Source organism: Lynx canadensis, chromosome A3 (genome assembly GCF_007474595.2).
Source record: "Lynx canadensis isolate LIC74 chromosome A3, mLynCan4.pri.v2, whole genome shotgun sequence".
In the NCBI taxonomy this organism is placed as follows: domain Eukaryota; kingdom Metazoa; phylum Chordata; class Mammalia; order Carnivora; family Felidae; genus Lynx; species Lynx canadensis.
In genome coordinates, this window is record NC_044305.1 from 86,386,575 (window position 1) to 86,409,252 (window position 22,678).

The following is a 22,678-nucleotide window of genomic DNA, read 5'->3' on the forward strand; positions in this document are numbered from 1 at the left end:
CCCCCTGCTTTTTGGACAAAGGAATCGTTGGAGTAGAGAAAAAACTTTAATAGACTTTGGCATGATGTGGAAATGGTAGAGGAGTGGGGATGTTTTAAATTCAGTGTAAAACGTGTTTTAAAATCATGTGCGGATTGAAATTACTATTATTGTCCCCCACAGTGCTGTGAATAAGTGGCTAAAATTTGGACAAAAGATGTCAGTAAGTTATTTGCCAGGTCCTGGGTTGGAATAGATTCTTCCTCGAGATTGCTTAGCAGACAGGTTTCCAAATTCACCTGCCTTCATTTAGCTTAACACACTTTGTTTTTGATTAAATGTTTGAAAATTCTTATTTCTCCAGACTCAAACCCCATCACGGCAACAAGACTCCCTTTAACTTTAGAAGGATCTAAGTTCCAAGGGAAAAGGGTTACATTCATTTTCCTATTTCATGGACAGTTTTGAAAGCCCTTAGTGCTCGGGCGGGGCCCAGTCACACCCTCCACAAATCCCCAGACTAGAAGTTTAATTTTGTCATCCTGTGGCATGTAAAATGAAACCACGTACCATAGAAAAATGATGAGTGACTCACTCGCATGTGATCTTCCAGGGAAGAGAGGGATTCAGTAAGAATGTGCCACAAGGACAGCAAATCCCTTCATAATGGACGTTCTGGTTGCCTGTCCTGGGACCTGGGTCAACGTCATGAATCTGAATGGAGGCCACCAAGTTAAGGTGGGGTCTCAAGGGGAGCATCCGGCACTGGGGTGAGTTCGTCACTGTGCCACATCCAGCAAGACCAGAGCAATTGCATTCATCAGCACACTAAGAAAGGGTTCAACTCTCAGGGACAGGTTCATATTTACAGGCCCACCACACACATGCCGTCAAATGCAGACACACACATGCTGATAATTTATTTATTACATTGAGAAATATAATTGTTACTTAGAAATACCCTGTACTTTGAAGACAGGTCCACATGGGAAGCCAAACTCTAGTTTGGGGTTGCTTTGCAATCACGGAATCAGAGCAAAGGGTATTAGATCTGTAACAGAGCAGGGGAAGATACCTGATTCTGGACCATTGGTTCCTAAGGCCAAGCCACCCTTTCCTCAGTACAGGGCTTTGATGAATATTTCAGAGTAAGCCTCTCAGGATTTTTTTTTTTTTAATACTCTATGTTTTTTTTTTGTTTTTTTTTTTTAAGTTTATTTGTTTTTGACAGAGACAGAGCACGAGCATGAGCTGGGGAGGGGCAGAGAGAGAGGGAGACACAGAATCTGAAGCAGGCTCCAGGCTCCAAGCTGTCAGCACAGAGCCTGACGCGGGGCTCAAACTCACGAACTGCGAGATCGTGACCTGGGCCGAAGTCGAACATTTAACCGACTGAGCCACCCAGGCGCCCCAAGCCTCTCAGGATTTTGTGTGGCATTTGCATTGCCTATGGACACAGTCTTTGTTTAAAAAGGCTAATACTTTCAGCAAGCCGGCTTTAGTGCAGGAGCCATTTTTTCTCATCGAAATAAATTTGCATATCTTTGTTGTGATGGCTATTTGCTCATTTTGCTAGTCTAATGCTCAGGAAACTAATTTGCCTGTTTTCCAAATTGTGGGTGAGCAGGGAGGGATCCACCACTCTGCTGTCCCCATGAACGGCCTACTGAAATATTACATGAAATCAGAGATCCTTGTTCCATGCACCTGCATCTGCCGTAAGGACATAAGAATCTGGCAGTTGATACAACAGGGCAGTTTGTGGGATGGTGTGATAACTTCCTTTCGTACTTCCAAGCAGAAAACTATATGGATCCGTTCTCGACATATCTAATTTTTCATTAGGAACCCATCATAAATTACTTCTGCAAATTTTTGTAATCTTTCCTGAAGTAAGTTGAACTCACTTACGAGTTAGTGTTCCCTTATGTAACTGCCCTTGGGATAGGTCTCTTCCTTATTGTTCTTTTAACGTTTATTTGTGTTTGAGAGAGTGCGGGGGAGGGGCAGAGAGAGAGGAGAAGAGACTCTGAGGTGGGCTCTGTGCTGAGAGCAGAAAGCTCAATGCAGGGCTCAAACTCACGAGCCCTGAGATCCCAGCCTGAGCTGAATCAGACATTTAACCGACTGACCCACCCAGGCGCCCCTCCAGGGATAGGTCTCTTATGTTTAGTTCCCAGCTTTCTTTCAGTTGCTCTAAAACGATGTCTTAAAAATTTCAGGGGCCCTATCATGAGCCCTAGTTGTAGAGTTCAGATAATTATAAAGAAATTGCAGTTTCCCACCCAGATAGTGCATGACCCTTAGATTTTTTTCAGGTATCACTAACATATGGTCCCTTCAGTCTTCATCTTTCCATCTTGAAGAGTCCTCAAGGTGGAAGGTCATTTGAGCCATGCCCCGAACCTCAGGGTTTGCCTTTTTACTAAAACTGCAGCACAGTTACCAATTATTTTGCCCCGCCTATGAGCAGCAAAGAAGCTTTTAAAACCCCAACACTAAGTCTGAGTCCTTGTGAACCTGGTGATATTATTCAGTTTATGGACTTGCAGGCTGGCCTTCAGAGAGACTGAATGAGTGAATCAAGGAAGCTGAGGCAGGAAAGGGTTCCTGTAAAGAGTCCTTGGCTCTGTGGGCTGGAGGAAAATGTGGGAGGACTTTTAGAGGTTGAGCTCGGGGAAGAAGGGCCTGGCATTCTTTGGGAGCTGATCATTTTGTGCTGTTAGGAAGAGGCCCGCAACTGTTCTGTACCAGGGGAACCTAAGTGATTCCTTCCCCTCCTTTCTGCTCCCCGCCCATCCTTGCGGAGAGTTACTCACACCCCACAGGTGCCAGACATGCTAGTGAGCATTTGTGTGGGTTCACTTTACACGTATTTTCTGATATCTAATGACAGAATCAAGGGGTACCATTTCTGCATTCATTTCTATAATCGACTGAGAAACTCGTTTGGTACTAGTGAATAATAAATATACAACAGCTGTCTCTATGTAAATGGACTTATGCTGTGTGCTGTCCAAGTTTCAAAATAGATTGTCTGGCTAAAAGTACCCTGTTTTCAAGTATGATACATTTTTTTTTCCTTTAGTAAATTATTTCTAGCTCATTGAATAATGGCTCTCAGTATTTCCATAAGGTTTTGCTCAAGCATTTTTTCCACCTCTTGCTGTGGTCAGAAGGACTGGAAGTATTTATATTAAAGGCTGGCTTTTTGAAGAGGTGTTTCCCTTCCCTGCCCCCTTCCTCACTGCAATTACAATAGTTCCCCCTTATCCACGGGGGATACATTCCAAGAACCCCAGTAGATGCCTAAAACCACAGGTAGTGTGGATCCCTATATATGCTGGTTTTTCCTATACATACAGACCCTATGATAAAGTTTAACTTATAAATTAGGCACAGTAAGAGATTAACAGCAAGAACTAATATTAAATTAAAACAATTATGTTGATATACTGTAATAAAAGTTACATGAATGTGATCTTCCTTGAAAAATATCTGGTTGTACTGTACTTACCCTTCTTCTTGTGATGATGTGAGATGATAAAGTGTCTACGTGATGAGATGAAGTGAGGTGGATGATGTAGGCAGTGAAGTAGCATTAAGCTACCACTGACGTGATGGCAGGAGGATGACCTCTGGACTGTGATTGAGCAAAACCACAGATAAGGGAGGACTACCTTAATTCCCAAACCCCATAGAAACAAAGGGAGGGCACTTGCTTCTTAAAGCTGGGTCTGCTAGGTTGTCCACAGATTAGCAGAAGCTCAATCCAACTCACATGTAAATTATACTTAATGAGAGATATGGGCACATTTTGATTATTCATAGGATATGAAACAAGACCTCCAGACAAATTTGAGGCTAAGCTTCAAAGAGCCCTGCTCATAGCTTCCCCTGGCACATTCTGGACAGACAAGAAATACCCCTTCCTGTCCCCTATAGATAGTCTTGTCTCTACTCCAACCCCATCTCATGCCACTCTGGTCCTTGTTCATGATGCTTTTGCTCATTCCTCTAACACAGTCACTTCATTGCTGCCTCAGGGCCTTTGCATTAACTGTTTCTTCTGCCTGCAATAGTTCTCCTCGAGCACTTTGAATAGTGAGCCTCTTCTCCTCATTCAGGTCTTAGCTCAAGTATCATCTTCTTGAAGATGACTTCCCTGGTCACCCTGTCCAGGCTAGCTCCTTCTCAGTAACCTGATCACATCATCTTCCAACCCAGGATTCAGCAAACTTTTTCTGTGAAGGGCCAGGTATTAAATATCTTCAGCTCTATGAACCATGCAGTCTGTCACAAACTCTCTCTGTAGCCTGAAAGCAGCCATAGATAATATGTAAATAAATGGGTGTGACCACGCTCCAGTAAGTATTTATGAACACTGAGATTTGAATTTTATATTATGTTCATGTGTCATGAAATATTATTCTTTTAACTTTTGTCCCCCATTGAAAATGTAAAAACCATTCTTAACCTGTAGGCCGTACAAAAACCAGATTTGGCCCATGAGCTGTGGTTTGCTGATCCCTGTTCTATAGCATTGTCCCGTTGTATTTTCATCTTCCTGATCTGAAATTATCCTATTTATTTGTTTGTCATCTGTCTTTCCTTGAAAGCTCCTTGAAGTCACATTCTTTGTCTTATTCGCTATATTATCTCTGTCAACTAGAATAGTGCCTAGAATATAGAGATACTTTATGAAAGTTTGGTGATTGAATGAATAAATTCATATAGACCGTGAGCCACAAATCCAGCACAGAATTTCTTCCAAATATTTTCCATATATATCCTGTTCCAGGTGCCACACCCTGCCCAGGCCTCTAACTCTGTCTGTCTGTTCCTTAGTGCTTTCTCAAGATTTCCTGACCTTCCTCTCACTCCTGTCTACCCTGTAGAATAGAGCCTTGCTGAAGCATGCCTTTTGTTATATCATTTCTCTGCAAAAACCAAAACCTTTCCACTATTTTACTTACCATTACCTACAGATCAAGTCTGACTCCTCAGTTGGGCATAGGAGGCCTTGCCTAATCAATCCCCACCTGCTTTTCCAACCTTATCTCTGAACCTTCCCTCAAATGAGACCTCTGCTCCAGCAGCCTCATCTCTTCATTGTCCCTGAGGCCACTGCTCATTCCCTCCTCTGCACCTTTGCTCAGGCTGTGCCCCAGAAGAAGTTGGCATTCCCCTCAGGAAGGAATTGAGCCCCTATGTAGCTATAAGGGAAGTGTGCAGTGAGTGATGGGAGACAAGGAAGAATGGTGCTGAGCCTCAGGAGAGCTGCAAGATAAGTGGTGAACAGACCTGACTCAATTGGTAATAAAATGGGTTAAGCAGGACTTAGTTATTCTCAGGGAATAATTGAAAAGTGCTGCTTGGTAGGGCGATCTAGGCCAATGCTTTTCAAACTACTGTGCAGACAGGTATTGGGAGAATTTTGTTAAAATGCAGATTCTGGCAGTAGGTGTGGAGTGGGGGCCTGAGACTGCTCCCAGATGATGCCCATGCTTATGGTTCCAGGATGATTCTTTTGAGGATCAGGGAGCTAACAAAATGCTTAGGAAAGAAACCTTTCCCATAGGACTCAGATATGGAAACAGGAAGTCAGTTGGCCTATCCCTCAGAGACCTGCCTATCTATCATGAGGCCAGGACTCGTAGCCTACAATCAAGGCTCTCCTTGCCTTTTGAATGACTGAGTACATGTGTGAAGATCTGAGCGACCTTGCTGAAGAGAACCAAGCACAAAGCTGCGTGTATAGGGAAGAAGCACCTGTACGTCCTGAGATAGCGGCAGGGAGAGGCCATCTGGAAATGACAAGCCTAATGTTGGCTGGGCCACTGGCCATCACACACACGCACACACACATACACACACGCACAGAGTGTGGGTTGGAGTGCGATACTTCTCCCTAATGCAATTGGATTATCTTTTCTCCAAGGAGACACCTCTTCTCCACTAGAGCTTACAGTTCAGAATCCAGGTGTGGCTTGAGTACAAGTAATATACTTCATCCTAACAAACAATAGCAATCACTTCTGTAACGTGTTATCTCCAAACAGAAGAGCAGGTAGGGAAGTATTTTGTCGGAGTGATACATTTGCCTGTTTGAGCAGTTTGTCTTTAATTATTACCCTGACCTTTCTATCTTTGGCTAATCAACAGCTGGCCTTCTGATGAAAATGGATGCTATTTCCTAATTGTTTAACTTTGTGTAAACTACAAGTTACCCTGTTTAATGATTTTAATGCTACATCTCTCATCACAGTAATTTCCCCTCTGCTTTTATCACAGAGGAACTTCTGCTTGGGTGACTGAACTCTGATCCTGATCTACAGTCACGGCCATGGTAAGTTGGGGAGTGCCTCACCCTACCTGGTGCCAGGCACAGACAGGTACAGGATGTGTGTGCAGGGACTGTTGACTTTACAGAGGATTGTTTGCTTAACAGAGGGGAGAGAGAAGGAAATGAAAAGGCAGTTTCTTTCTTTCCTTTTTTTTTTTTTAAGCACTATTTTAATTTCTTTCAGGGGTGGTGAGAAATTTGACCCTGAAAATTAATTCAAAAGATAATCCATTTAATCTGTCTGACATCCTGAGATACAGAAATAAGTTGTAGTTATATCTCTGCGGGGGTACTACATGTTCATTTTAGGAATTTTCTGCAAATAAAAAAGAAAAATAAAAACCCCACAGGTTCTACCTTTGGGAGACAAGTGCCATTCACATTTTGGTGTAACCTCATCAGGCTTATCAAGGGTGTTTGTTAGCCATATGGTCTTGTCATCTGCCTCCTGTTTTTGGCTGTGACTGGACTCCTCAGAGTTTCATTATCTGATCTTTGGGACAGGCAGGGAATTGGATCCCTTTGAGAGTTCCACAAAGTTCAATGCTGTTGTGGAAGCTGAGCCTCCTAGCTGCAAATAGGCTCTACCTGAGGCTGGCCATCTGCTCTCCTTCTCCCACCCAAATAAGGTTATCTGAACAGGCAGGTGGTTTTGGTTCCTGGTATTCTCAGCAGAAATAATAGCAATAGAATCTTACACCTGGAGAGGCCCAGAGTTTCCACCAGCGTTAAATGGCCTCCTTTAGGAAGATAGACGTGTAAACTATCTTGAACAACTGGTAATAGACTCATAACATTGTTTTACATTAGACATTCTACAATTTTCTTCATCATCCCTGACAGTCAAAACCTTGCTCATATCTACTCCAAATCTCTATGCATTATTTTAAAATTAATTTCCTTTAGGGGTGCCTGGATGGCTCTGTCGGTTAAGCGTCTGACTTTGGCTCAGGTCACGATCTTGCCGTTGGTGGGTTCGAGCCTCGCTCTTTGCTGACTGCTCAGAGCCTGGAGCCTGCTTCAGATTCTGTGTCTTCCTACCTCTCTGCCCCTCCCCCACTTGCTCTCTATCTCTCTCTCAGAAATAAATAAACATTAAAAATTTAAAAAAAGAAAGTTTTACAGTGTCCTGACTTTGTGCCAGATGTGGTACTTGGCTCAGGGGACTCAAAGTTAATGGGACAGTCTTTCTGTCTGCAATAAGCTCACAGGCTTCCGATATGCAAAGCCTGTAACCAAGTGACCTTTTAGTGTGCTTTCCACTCGAGGAAAATTACCTCAGTTGCTCTCATCTTTCCTCCTAGGGCCTGTTTTCCATCATCGCTGTTATTTATTGGACAGATAAAAGACATTTTTAAAGAGTAGGAACAACACAACATAGTCACAATATTGTAATTCCCAATTGTTGTCCATCATTTTATTTTAGACCCTACTCACATGTGTAATAATTTTTCAAACAGTAGTAATAAGCATAAATAACAATTATGTATTCATTATAATCTTCACTTTGCTAACATGTTTATATTATATTTTGTGGCATATTAAAATCATTTATTCTAGATGGTGGAATTATGGCTGTTTTAATTTTCTTCTTAATTCTTTTTTTTTAATTTCCCAAATCTCTACAATGACCATATGATACATTCCTAAAAACAAAATGTTTTTGTGTTTATCTATTTTATTTTTGAGAGAGAGAGCATAAGGTGGGGAGGGGCAGAGAGAGAGAGCGAGACACAGAATCCAAAGCAGGCTTCCAAGCTCTGAGCTGTCAGTGCAGAGCCTGATGCGGGGCTAGAACCCACGAACCATGAGGTCATGACCTGAGATGAAGTTGAATGCTCAACTGACTGAGCCACCCAGGTGCTCTGAAAATATATTTTAAAAGCTACCAGGGGCACCTGGGTGGCTCAGTTGGTTAAGCGTCCGACTTTGGCTCAGGTCATGATCTCGCGGTCCATGAGTTCGAGTCCCATGTTGGGCTCTGTGCTGACTGCTCAGAGCCTGGAGCCTGTATCAGATTCTGTGCCTCCCTCTCTCTCTGACCCTCCCCTGTTCATGCTCTGTCTCTCTCTGTCTCAAAAATAAATAAACGTTAAAAAAAATTTTTTAAAGCTACCGTATTCAAATATTTAAAAGATTTTTAAAATGTTTAATTTACATATAGTGGAATGCACCACTCTTAAGGTTACTGGTAGATGAGTTTTGACAAATATATGGACCATATAACCTACTCCTCTATCAAGATAGAACAGGGGCACCTGGATGGCTCAGTTGCTTAAACATCCAACGCTTGATTTCAACTTGGGTCATGATCTCACAGTTTGTAGGACTGAACTCTGCATAGATCTGTGCTGTCAGTGCAGGGCCTGCTTGGAATTCTCTCTATCTCCCTGTCTCTCTGCCCCTCCCCTGCTCATGCCCTCCCTCCCCTCAAAATAAATAAATAAACTTTTTTTTTTTTTTTATAAAGAAGCTAGAACATTTCCTCACTCCAGGAAGTTCATTTATGCTCTTCTGAGTCAGTTCCCATGCTACTTCCACTCCACCCCAGAAATGTAACCTCTCTTCTGATTGTTATTACCATAGATTAGCTTCAACTGTTCTAGAGCATTCTATCAATGGCATCATAGAATATGTACTCTTTTACGTCTGGCTTCTTTTGCTGGGTGTTATATTTTTGGCAATCCATCCTTGTTGCTGTAAGTATCAGCAGTTTGTTCCTTGATTCCTTTTTTTATTGCTGATTAGTATTTGTTGGGGGATCATCTTCAAAAAAGACATGACCGGGGCGCCTGGGTGGCGCAGTCGGTTAAGCGTCCGACTTCAGCCAGGTCACGATCTCGCGGTCCGTGAGTTCGAGCCCCGCGTCGGGCTCTGGGCTGATGGCTCAGAGCCTGGAGCCTGTTTCTGATTCTGTGTCTCCCTCTCTCTCTGCCCCTCGCCCATTCATGCTCTGTCTCTCTCTGTCCCAAAAATAAATAAAACGTTGAAAAAAAAAAAATTAAAAAAAAAAAAAAAAGACATGACCACTGACTGACCCATAAGCTGGACCTGGCCAATCGAAGGCTCCTCACTCCTTCCCCTGCTTTTGGAATGTGGGTCCCACTTATGCTCCCAGAGGCTGCTCCAAGGATATAGCCCTGAGATGGCAATGTGTTGAAGACAGCTGCACAGTGTATGTGACTGAGCCCATTTAGGACCTCTTTATAAAGTTTTAAGATTTGGAGGATGAGTGCAGGGATCAGTTTGTCTTGCTGCAGCCCAAGACGAGCCTCATATGTAAGTTCCTTTTGCTAATGTTAAAAGGGCCACCTACAGACGTGGAGTGGCCTGCCTCTTTCTTCAGTCTCTGCCTGCTCTCTGCCTGTGGGGCTAGGTTTCAGATTATACCCAGAAAGCTCCTGAGGAGGTTGTGAACCTACAATATTCCAGTGTATTGTATTCCAGTTTTTGACATTATTACCTTCCTGATTATTGTAATAACTGAATAATATTTCATTGATTGTGATCTAACACCTGTTTCTAGCTGCTCATTTTTGTTATTCTTTCCTACATCACCCCTGTTTCCTTTGCTGCCACAAGAATCCCTCCTGAGACTCCTTTGGCTTCCCAGAACGGATAATAGTACATTATGCCTTGGAATTTGATCAATACAGTGACTTTAGGGCTAACCAGAACAAATTTTCTCAGCTTATCTTTTTCCGGGAAGAATGAGTCACTAAGAATGTTAATTGATAAGCTGAAACATCTTTGCAAATCCCTCCATCGATTCATCTTGTTAGATATTAGTTTTAATCCCACAGTAACGTCCCTCAGCAATGCAGTTTGTGTTAAAGTCGACTGCAGAGTTTGGGCACCATCCAAAATTTTTTCAATACTGAAGCTCCAAAAGAACCCTGTGGAGTATTTCACTCGGAAAGCTGTCTCATAGTGGAGCCAGCGGCTAAGTTAGGCCATGTTGGAATTTTGACAGCAAATCACCAGTTTGCTTGTTGCTACTGATACACAGTAGAAGAATTAAAGACCCTGTATTCATTTCCTAGGGCTGCCATAACAAAGTCCTACAAACTGGGTGGCTTAAAATAATAGAAATTGGATGTCTCACAGTTCTGGAGGCCAGAAAGCCAAAATCAAGGTGTTGGCATGGCCAGGATCCCTCTAAAACCTGTAGGGGGCCTCTTTCTAGCTTCTGGTGGTTTGCTGGCAGTCTTAGGCATCCTTTGGCTTTCTGCTGCTTAACTCCTGTGCGTGTCGTCATGTGCCGTCTTCTTTTTTTTTTTAATCTTTTATTTTTTTTTATGTCTACTTATTTTTGAGAGAGAGAGAGAGCAAGCATGAGTAGGCAAGGGGCAGAGAGAGAGGTAGACACAGAATCCAAAGCAGGCTCCAGGCTCTGAGCTGTCAGCACAGAGCCCAATGTGGGGCTCAAACTCACGAGCCATGAGATTATGACCTGAGCCGAAGTTGGATGCCTAACCAGCTGAGCCACCCAGGTGCCCATGGTTTTTTCTTTTTTCTCTTTCTTTCTTTCTTTCTTTCTTTCTTTCTTTCTTTCTTTCTTCCTTCCTTCCTTCCTTCCTTCCTTCCTTCCTTCCTTCCTTCCTTCCTTCCTTCCTCTCTCTCTCTTCTTTCTTTCTTTCTTTCTTTCTTTCTTTCTTTCTTTCTTTCTTTCTTTCTTTCTTTCTGCCTTCTTCTTATAAGGACACCAATCATGTTGGATTAGGGGCTCACCCTACTCCAGAATGACCTCATCTTAATTTAATTAATTACATCTGCAATGACCCTATTTCCAAATAAGGATGCATTCCGAGATACTGGGGTTAGGACTTCAACATATCTTTTGGGGAGGTTACAATTCAGCCTGTAATAGTGCCCAAGGAAGTTAATTTCATTGATTTCTACTTCCCTCTGTCAGGTGTATAGAGGGAGGTGACTAAGTATTAGATGCTGATTATATTAGATATCTAATAGATCTAGCATTTTACCTAGATATCTAGATAAATATAGTAGGTGAAAGTTTGGATTTTCAGCAGATAAGGCCCACACTCTCTGGTACCTAAGGCCTTTGGATGGACTTGATGTGACCCACAGTGATCAAAGTCTGACTTACTAGAGAACCACCCTAAGGGCATAAAAATCTTTTATTCCTTTATTTTTTTTTAAATTTTTTTAATGTTTATTCATTTTTTTTTGCCAGAGACAGAGCGCAGTGGGGGAGAGGCAGAGAGAGAGGGAGACACAGAATCCAAAGCAGGCTCTAGGCTTTGAGCTGTCAGCATAGAGCTGGATGAAGGGCTTGGACTCACGACTGTGAGATCATGACCTGAGCTGAAGTCGAACACTTAACTGACTGAGCCACCCAGGCACCACCTCTATCCTTTTAGATGGTCGATGTTGTATCTTTGGATCAAGTTAAATCATCAGAGAGCCTTAGATATATTCTACACTGTTTTTGCTACCTGTACAGATGCTCGATTCTGGATTTTGCTTTGGCATCATTGCCACATAAGCTTACGTTAAGAGATATTGTCAGAAATAGAAGAATCTCACTCTTCTATTTACTGTAGAGATGTTGTTGAAGTCATATTATTTTTAACGTTTATTTATTTTTGAGACAGAGAGAGACAGAGCATGAACGGGGGAGGGTCAGAGAGAGGGAGACACAGAATCTGAAACAGGCTCCAGGCTCCGAGCTGTCAGCACAGAGCCCGATGCGGGGCTCGAACTCACGGACCGCGAGATCATGACCTGAGCCCAAGTCGGCCGCTTAACCGACTGAGCCACCCAGGCGCCCCTAAGTCATATTTAATAATAGTGGTGATGATGATAGCCATTGAGTGAGTTTTTGTTTTAGGGTGTTCTGTTTGCTGGACTCTGTGCTAAGTGCTTTGTTATATTATTCTGCTTCATTATTACAACAACTGTGTGAGTAGGTATCATTATTCTTAATGTGCAGGTGAGAAAAATAAAACTTCCCCTATAGACAACATAGCTAGAAGGGGTTGAAGCCAAGACTCAAAGCCAGGTCTATCCCCACTCCGATGTCTGTGTCCCCTCCTACTAAGCTTTACTACCTCTCACTGTAGCCCACGGTGTCCCCTTTGCAAAGTACCCGCAAATGAAATCTCCCCCAATATTAGAATTCCCTTTATAGGGTTTGTGACCCCCAGAGTGATATAGAAGAGACAGAACTGTCTCCATGAATCTTAGATTTTACTGGATCATGGGCACAAGGCTATGGGTACATTTTAACCAAGGCTTATGTGAGATGTAATACCCTTCTCCCTTTGCAGTAATTCATATCATCTCCCTGTTCTGTTGCCTCCCATCACCATAACATCCTACCACCATTTCACAAAAGGGGCATTATCAGGAAAGTCAGGAAAACTAGACTTACTATGTGACCTGAGCCCTAAATTTAGCCTTGGCTATCTCTTCTTACCCTCAGCTTGTGAGCTCTTAGCATCTTAAAAGCACATAGCACCAGCTAAGGACAAAGGAAGGTATTTATCTCAGTGTAAACTCTATTGACATCTGGGCACCAAGAATATCACTTAGTGGTGCCTGGGTGGCTCATTCCGTTGAGAGGCTGACTCTTGGGTTTGGCTCATGGTTCATGAGATAGAGCCCCACGTCCTGCTTGGGATTCTTTTTCTCTTTCCCTCTTTCTCTGCCCCTCCCCTGCTTGCATGCATGCTCTCTCTCTCAAAATAAATAAATATACATTTTTTAATTAAAAGAAAAAGAAATCACTTAGATCCTTCTCCATTGCAATCTAAGCCAATCAAATGCACACCATAATGGCAGACACCTGACAGATTAACTAAAGGAAAGGAGATGAGGCAGAACAATTTTAGTGCTGTTATGAGTAATTAGGTCATTTAAAAATTATTGCATTTATTTATTTTGAGAGAGAGAGCAAGTGGGAGAGTAGCAGAGAGACTGGAAGAGAGAATATCTCAAGCAGGCTCTGCACCATCAGCACGGAGTCTGATGCAGGACCCGAACCCACAAACTATGAGATCATGACCTGAGCCGAAACCAAGAGTCAGACATTTAACCAGCTGAGCCACCGAGGCACCCTAATTAGGTCATTTTTTAAAGAAAAGAAAACAGAATTCAGAATATCAAAACATAGGTTGCTAAAGGCATTTATAATGCTTAGTGTCAGACACAGAGGGAAAGATATATTTAAAACCAAAGCTAGTTTGATTCTACCCCCTACTGCTAAATCAGGGAGCCCAGAGAGCTCTAGTAATGCAGATGTCCTCTCTGTAAACTCAGTACAAGGAGAAGCTGGGCGTTTCTTGGACAACTGGTCTCTTCCTTTTATAGACCCAGTGAGTCTCATTGCCGATTACAATTCCCTCTTACTTTGGCTTCTGTGCAGAAAAATCTGTGGCTTCCCTCTAACAACTACACAGGCTCTTAAGGTTTGCATTGTTTTCCTTCCCACCTCCCTAGTTTTACCTTAGTTTTCTGTGTTTTATACCCTGTCACTGAATTTCCACAACTACTTATTTATTTTTTATATTTAGTTATATGTATTTCTTTACACTACCTTCCACCACATAAATCACATATAAATACATCAGTAAATACATTCACAATATCCAGGGCACCTTGATCTTAATCAGTAAATTATCTCTAAATCATAATCCAACTGAGATGGTCCCTACTGGTCATTAGCCTATGTTTTGTTTGCTGATGTTTTTAGTTTTTCATTTTTATTTGAAGAGGGTCAGGCTAACTAATTTTTATTTTTTATGTATTTATTTTAAAAAATTCCAGTATAATTAACATACAGTGTTACATTTGTTTCAGGTGTACAATATAGTGATTCAACAATTCTTTACTCAGTGCTCATAATAATAAGAGTACTCTTAATCCCCTTCACCTATTTCCCCCATCCCCCCCCCCCCCCTTTGGTAACCATCAGTTTGTTCTCTAGAGTTAAGATTCTGGTTTTTTGTTCATTCATTTGTTTTGTTTCTTAAATTCCACATGTGAGTGGCATCTATAGTATTTGTCTTTTCTCTGACTGACTTACTTAACATAATACTGTCTAGATCCATGCTGCAAATGGCAAGATTTCATTCCTTTTTTATAGCTGAGTAACATTCCATTGCATCATATATACCACATCTTTTTTATCCATTCGTCTATATGGATGGACACTTGGGTTGATTCCATATCTTGGCTATTGTAAATAATGCTGCAGTAAACATAGGGTGCATATATCTTTTTCAATTAATATTCTCAGTCTTTGGATAAATACCAGTAGTGGAATTACTGGATCATATGGTAGTTATATTTTTACTTTTTTGAAGAACCTCCAAACTATCTTCCACAGGGGCTGCACCAGTTTGCATTTCCACGAGCAGCAATGAGGGTTCCTTTTTCTCTACATCCTCACTAACACTTGTTGTTTCTTGTGTTCTTAATTTTAGCCATTCTGATAGGTGTGAGGTGATAGCTTGTTTTGGTTTTGATTTGCATTTCCCTAATGATGAGTGATGTTGAGCATCTTTTCTTGTGTTTGTTGGCCATACATATGTCTTATTTGGGAAAATGTCTATTCATGTCTTCTGCCCATTTTTAATTGGATTTATTGGTGTTCTGTTTTTGTTTTGTTTTTTTTTTTTTTTGGTTTTTTTTTTTTGGTGTTGAGTTGAATAAACCATGTATATTTTTTGGATATTAACCTCTTAATAGACATATCATTTGCAAATATCTTCTCCCATTCAGTGGGTTGTGGCTTTGTTTTATTGGTGGTTTCCTTCACTGTGCAAAAGCTTTTTATTTTGGTGCAGTCCCAGTAGTTTAATTTTGCTTCATCTCTCACGCTCACTGCCATATCCCCAGCAGCTAGAATAGTGTCTGACCCATGGTAGGTGCTCAGCAGGTGTGTGCTGAATGAGATGATGGCTCTCAGTCACATCTTTCTCTGTGTGCTCAGGCATCCAAAGGAGGCACCGTCAAAGCTGCTTCAGGATTCAGTGCCACTGAAGATGCCCAAACCCTGAGGAAGGCCATGAAGGGGCTTGGTAAGTGTCCCATGGGGGTAAACACTCTCTTGTGTGTTGTATATCACAAAGTCACACAAAGGGTGCTGTGTCCACTGGCAAAAAAAATGAGGAGGTCTCTAAGAAAATACAGTGGGAACAAGTTGGCTTTTCAAGACAAATGGGACAGGAGGACATTAATTACTTATATTACAGAATTTAACATTTAAGGCACTCATTCTGGATTGCCCCAATTATTTAAATCTGTTTTGCATTACAACCATATGAATCTATATGTAAAACTTCAGAAATGTATTTGTTTTCCAATTAGTGCTGTATATGTACAGTGTTGTAAGGTTTACAAAGCACTTTCACAAATATTATTTCAATGGGTATACACAACAACCCAGTAATTTAGTGAAAGCGGCTATTGCTATTGTTATTTTCACCCCATTTCACAGATGTAAAACTGAGACCCAGAGAAATTAAGTCGCCTAAGAAGTGGAACGAAGCCACAGCAGGCAGAAGCCTCTGGTGGGTGTAGTCATGTGGGCATACCGCAGGCTGCGCTGGGTTAGCCTCTTGCCTGGGTGGACATTTGGCCAGAGAAGTGCCCATGGTTTGTAGCTGCTATTATAATCTCCTTGAGATATTTGGATAAAAACATCTGGTCACACAACTTTATTTCCCAATTTTTCTCCTCCCAAAGAGCTCATTTTAGTTAGCCCCAGTGTTACTAACAGCAACAGCGACAACAACAATAATAGAGAATGTTTATTAAATTCTACCATGCATCAGACACAATGCATTACATAGATTATCTACAAACACATTATGGGGATTATAACAATCAACAGTTTGTTTTACTGACGGGAAGTTGAGAGTTAGAGAGGTTAGGTAATGAGGTTAGCTAATGTGCCCAACATCTCGGAGCTAGTAAGTGTTAGAGTCAGGATTCTAGGCAATTCCAGGCAGTCAGACCTAGGCAGTCTGACTCCAGAGCTGTAGTTTACGTCACCATACTATCCTGCTGCCCACCTCTGAACACATTGTTGTTCTGAATCTAACGTCCTTCTCATTTTCCCTTCTTCATAAATAAGATGGAAAGTGTCCATGGCCCATCCTTTTTCCATGTTATCCTGCTTCTTTGGTATATAGCAAGAACCCTATAGTTCAGAATGTAGACCACATGGCATTCAGAATTCTCAAAATAAAAGTCAGGAGAATTTGATAGCCAATTCTTGTCAGTGTCTGCTGTGTGGACCAATGCAAGGCAGACAGTTGGAGGAGACAAGCATTTTAAAAAAAAATTTTTTTTTTCAACGTTTATTTATTTTTGGGACAGAGAGAGACAGAGCATGAACGGGGGAGGGGCAGAGAGAGAGGGAGACACAGAATGGGAAACAGGCTCCAGGCTCTGAGCCATCAGCCCAGAGCCTGACGCGGGGCTCGAACTCACGGACCGCGAGATCGTGACCTGGCTGAAGTCGGACACTTAACCGACTGCGCCACCCAGGCGCCCCGAGACAAGCATTTTAAAACCTAGTCCAGGGGTGCCTGGGTGGCTTAGTCAGTTAAGCCTCTTACTTCAGCTCAGGTCATGATCTCAGTTAGTGGGTCAAGCCCCGCATCAGACTCTCTGCTGTCAGCACAGAGCCCCTTCAGTCCCCCTCTCACTCTGTCCCTCCCCCACTCATTCCCTCCTGCTCTCTCTCTCTCAAATAAGTAAATAAAAACTTAAAAAAAAAAAAAAAAGAACCTAGTCAGCTAGTCCATGGATGCTAGATGGTAAGGCATGCATGGAAACAACTATAATAATATGATAATAGCTATCACAATATGATAGTGATAGGAGGGGTGCAAATAAGATCCCATTAGGTTCAGAAAGGAGATCGCATTTAATTTGGGAGCATCAGGCAAAACTTCTTGGAGGATGCAGAATTTGAGAGGGACTTTGGGAGATAAGTTGTTTCAGTAGAGATAAGAGAGAATGTGTTTCGGGTGAGTGGAATAGCATAAGCAAAGGGCATGGGGTGAGTGTGAGCACTGTCCCATTTTCCAGTTTAGCGGAGGCTTAGGGGGAGTCACAGTAAATACACAGAAAGGTGGCTTGTGGCAGGAGGTACTTGCAAAGCAGGAGGTGGCTGCTACCAAAGGGAGGTCCTGGGGTTGCTACTGAGAAGACCATCTGTAGAATCATAGGCATGGGGGGGATCGCCCAAAGGCACTGGCCAGGAAACCAGTGCCACAATCATGACACTACGTGGAACAATTAGGGAGACATACAAACCAGTAGACTGAGAATGAAGGAGGTCAGGAGAAAGGAGTGTAGTACAGTTGGATCAAGTATAATAATTGAAGAGCTAAGTCTGTGAATTTGGCTGCCTGGTATCCTTTCGTGTGGATAGTTACAATAGCGAATGGGATATTGCAGAAAATCTCAAATGCCAGACTGCCATTCCTGTAGTAAATCCAGCAGACAGTGGGGGGCCCTTGTATATTCCTGAGCAGGGGAGAGACAGCATCAGAGTTTTTCTTTATAGGAAAATGAATCTGACAAGACTTTGGAAAGACCAATTAGGAGGGAGGTAAGAATACCAGTTAGCAGACTTTGCAGTTGTCTAAGACCCTAAAATCCTGAATTGGAGTGGTAGTGGTAGGAATCAAAGAGGGGGCAGATGCAAAAAAGATTTTAGAGTTAGATTTTGTATGTCTTGGCAAGAAATTTGAATGTGGAGGATGAGAGGGCAGTAAAAAAAAAAAAAAAAAAAGCTGTGGGGCGCCTGGGTGGCTGACTCTTGATTTCATTTCTGCTTAGGTCATGATTTCACAGTTCATGGGGTTGAGCCCCACCTCGGGCTCGGTCCTGAGCATGGAATCTGCTTGAGATTCTCTCTCTCTGCCTCTGCCCTTCTCTCCTGCTTGTGCACTTGCTCCTTTCTCTCCCTCTCAAAATTAAAAAAAATTAAAAAAAAAAGTCAAAGCTGTTTTGAGGGTTCAAACTTGACTGACTGAAAGAAGAAAAATGGTGTTTTTTACAAAAACGGGTGGGCATAAAATGGACCTTTTCCCGCTGAAAGTTCTGAAGGAGACAGGATGGTTGTATGTACTATACCTCTTCTCCTTCTTCTTCTTCTCCTCCTCCTCCTCCTCCCCCTCCTCCTCCGCCGCCGCCACCACCTTCTTCTTCTTCCTTCTTCTTCTTCTTCCTTCTTCTTCTTTTTAAGAGAACAGAAAGTAGGTCCCTAAGATGTGTAAACAAAGTTTTACAGCTTCCTCCCTATAGCTTGCACTTTTCTGGATCTCTAAGCTTGCAAAGAATGACTCTGGTAAATCTATATTTTTTCATTTCTCTCTGAAATATCCCAGTAGAAGTTCTTCTCTAGTCCATCACAACTCCCCATACAGGATGAACCATGGGGAAGCAGAAAACTCACCCAACATACATGAACATCTAGCTGTTATTAAGACGAGGCACCAGTTTTGAAAAATCAGAATAAAGCACCCCCCCCCCGACTCCCCTGGTAAAAGCTGCTTCAAGAAACAGGCAGGCAAAATTTAAGCCATTGAAAACTTGTAATTCTCATTATAAAGTTTTGGTAGGATATTGCGTGGTGGTAACTCATCAGCAGTTATAAAAAGGGAACCATCTGAGGTCAGGAAAGAGAGCTTTGAAATGAAAAACACATTTATGGATCTCTAAGTACAGTGCATGCAATGAGCAACCCATAAAACCCTGCACGTGCCAGGTGAAATAGGTAAAGGGGATTAAGAGTGCACTAGTGATGAGCACTCACTGATGTATGGAAGTGTTGAATCACTATATTGTACACCTGAAACTAATGTCATACTATATGCTAATTATACTGAAATTAAAAAAAAAAAAACTGCAAAGTGCTGAGTGAGAGTCTGAATTGTTTCCAAACTCAGAGGAAATGATAACAAGATTAAAAATAAGGAGAGAAGGGGCAACTGGGTGACTCAGTCACTTAAGCTTCCAAGCTCAACTCAGGATATGATCTTTTGGTTCGTGAGTTCAAGCCCCTTGTCTGGCTGTGCACTGACAATGTGGAGCCTACTTGGGATTCTCTTTCCCTCTCTCTCTGCCCCTCCCCCACTTGCACATGCGTGCGCTCGCTCTCTCAAAATAAATAAACTTTTTTAAAAAATGAGGAGAGAAAAGGCAAGAACATAGAAGATCCAGGAGAACCAAAGACATGAAGAGAATTGCAGAGGAGGGGGAAAAGCCCGATGCCAGTCAGCATTTAGTGAATATTTAGTAACTGTGGGGCATTGTGCTAAGGAAGTCACGTGCTTGTTTTATTGACCGCTTGCAGCAGCTCTGTAAGGGAAAGTGCTATGATCACTTACATTTACGGGTAAGGAAACTAATGCTCAGACAAGTTAGCTTCTTTGTTCACTGGTAAAAAGTTGATTAAAGGAGGGCTAAGACTCACATCTAGTGTCTGGTTCCCCAAAAAAATGGACAAACCTACCGAACAAGGACCTCTTTTGTTAAAAAGGTGTAAGTTTGGGTAACGCCAGTGTCCTCGCAGGAACCTGTTTTCTCATTCCTCTCTCAAAGCACCTCACTCACTGTCCCCACTCTCTGCCAGGCACCGACGAAGATGCCATCATCAGCGTCCTTGCCTACCGCAGCACGGCCCAGCGCCAGGAAATCAGGACGGCCTATAAGACCACCATCGGCAGGGTAGGCCGCAGCCTCTCCGGGTCTCTTCCCGATCTAGACTCTGGAAGTGGCCTTGTGTTTTCAAAAGGTGGACCCTTGCCTCATTTAAAGATGTTCTTAAGAAAAAACAGTTTCAGCATGTTACCTCCACTGTCCTTAGCCAGGAGTGATTTCTGGGAGCCCTTGGTTCCCAGAGCTCAAGCCAACCTTGGTGTCTTCCCACCCAGCCTCTTGTAGGGACTTGGTTGCTCAGTGGATTCCACCACCGCCCTTGTGAGCCAGGCAGGGCTGAGCCTCCAGCATTGCTTTCCTGATCCTGGTCAGCCTTCTTTTAGGCCACGGTGGATAAAGCAGTATTTAAATCTAGTTTGTTTTGAATAGGCTCTCCTAGGATTTAGTCTATTTTGACTCTTCCACATAAACCCATCATTCCTTTGATGATTCTCAGTTGGGGGACACCCCCTCAAATTCTAGAATGGGGTTGTGACTGTGTATATAATTTGTTAGCTTATGGATTCACAGGGTGTTCACTCACCCCTTCTGGTTTGAATCCTGCACCCCCGGGGGACCCTATTTCAAACTCTTGTTTTCAATAATTCACTCACCAGAGCCATTCCACCCAATCTTTCCTCATCACTGAAAACCTGTCTGTGTGGTGAATCTTTTTACTGAGTGAGGAAATGTTATCAATGAGTGTTCTAGGTCTCAGAGTACAGTAACTCTGATAAAAATTTCTATCCTGGAGAACCTTACAGCCAGTCAGACTGCAGCTGTTTCTCGAAGACTGGCCCTAAGCTCCTGGCTGGGACAGAGCTGGCTCAGCATTCCCCAACACATCTGCAAGCAAACCTTGGCTGGGACCCCAGTAGGGAGTGGGATTATTCATAGCTCAGACTATCTTTTGAGCATTTGAAACTCTTCTCCATCCCAGAGTCCTTTAATGAGCATAAACGAGTGTGAACATGCATGTTATGCGTGAACTGGAATAGTTAGCCTCAGAACTAAGCTAATCTGATGACAATTTGTTAAGATGACCAACATTAATGAGTTGAGCCCTAATTTGTTTGTTCATTCATTCATTCATTCACTATGTGTGGATGTGACCGAAAAATATGCACAAGAGATTGAAATATAGGGAGGGCTGTGCAGTCAGGTTTGTGAGAATCAGAGATCTGACTTAAACGGTATCTCAGCTCCTTATTTTGGTTGATCTTGAGCAGGGTCTTAAACTCTCTGACCTGTTCTAGGAGGAAATGTAAATGCACATCTTTAGAATTTGGTCCTTTGTCCAAAGAATTACATTTCTTTTTAGGAATTGAATCTTAAGAAATAATCATGAATGATCCCAAAGATATAGCTAAATGCGTGTGTACATAATGGCACAAAAATAGAAACAAGGGACTGATTAAATAAATAAATTATATTGCACCTACATATAGAAATTTCAGCAGCTGTTAAAAATGTCATACGTGATTATTGACTTGGAAATATATTCAGAGTATATTGCTAAGTGAGTGAATACATTTAAGTCAGTGTCTACAAACTTTTTGATCTCAAGACCCTTCTACACTCTTATTGAGGACTTTTTTTGTTTTTGTGAAATATATCTATTGATATTTACCATACTAAAAATTAAAACTGAGGCATTAAAATATGTATTCGTTAATTTATTTAAAAAAACAATACATATATTACATATTAATATAAATAACATTTTAATGAAAAATAGCTATATATTCCAAAGCATTAACATTTAGTGAGCAAATTGGCATTCTTTTACATTTTGCAAAGTTCTTTAACGCCTGCTTTAATGGAAGACAGCTGGATTCTCATATATGCTTCTGCATCGTTTGTTGTGATACATGGTTTTGGTTGAAGTATAGGAAGAAAATCTGGTCTTGTACAGATATGTACTTGGAAAAGGGCATTTTAATAGCCTTTTAACAGAATTGTAGAAATGTAGGTATGTCAAGTAGCCTTTGCAAAACTCCTCTGTAAAAATGGGAGAGAATGACAATGAAAAGGCAAATAATGTCTTAGTGTTATCATGAGGAGAGCTCTGACCTTGCAGGCCTCCTGAAGGAGTCTGGAGACCCCAGGCATCCCGGACCACACTCTGAGAGCGGCCAGGCTGGTTTAAGTTAGCATGGCAGTTAAACAGAGCCACTTGCTTGCCTTGCAGGACCTGATAGACGACTTGAAGTCGGAACTGAGTGGCAACTTTGAGCGGGTGATCGTGGGAATGATGACGCCCACCGTGCTGTATGATGTGCAGGAGCTGCGACGGGCCATGAAGGTGTGTGTCCCTCTTCTTCTGCAGCCACGGACCAGCTTCCTCAAGAAAGTGACAAAAACCCTGTGGGAGAGGGGAAGGAGAAGTTCAGGAGAAAGATTTTCCTTCACTGATGACAACTCAAAAACATGACATTACATTATAGCAATTGTAAACTTCAAAGCTGTTCTCCATAAAGTTATGCAATCATTTGCTCTTTCCTGTGGCTCCACGGGGAGTGGTTAGAGTTGTGCTTGTGGTGCAGCTTCAGGACCGTTCTTGTCATGTTAGCTGCTTTTGAGACACAAAACTTCATGGCTGACACAGTGGAGCCTCTGGGGCTGCCAGAGACTTACTACTGGCAGAAAGGGTTCTCAGCCTCCCTC

At 42.2% G+C, this 22,678-nt stretch overlaps 1 protein-coding gene across 1 annotated transcript in view; it reads left to right on the top strand.

Moving 5' to 3' along the window:
• The window catches only part of ANXA4 (annexin A4), a 60,629-nt gene that overhangs the window by 19,695 nt on the left and 18,256 nt on the right, over positions 1-22,678 (top strand). The window contains exons 2-5 of the mRNA XM_030310766.1: positions 6,274-6,328; positions 15,285-15,372; positions 19,947-20,041; positions 22,203-22,316. Of these exons, the coding sequence (XP_030166626.1) occupies positions 6,326-6,328; positions 15,285-15,372; positions 19,947-20,041; positions 22,203-22,316 (300 nt within the window). The 5' untranslated portion in view covers positions 6,274-6,325. The remainder of the gene's footprint in view (positions 1-6,273; positions 6,329-15,284; positions 15,373-19,946; positions 20,042-22,202; positions 22,317-22,678) is intronic.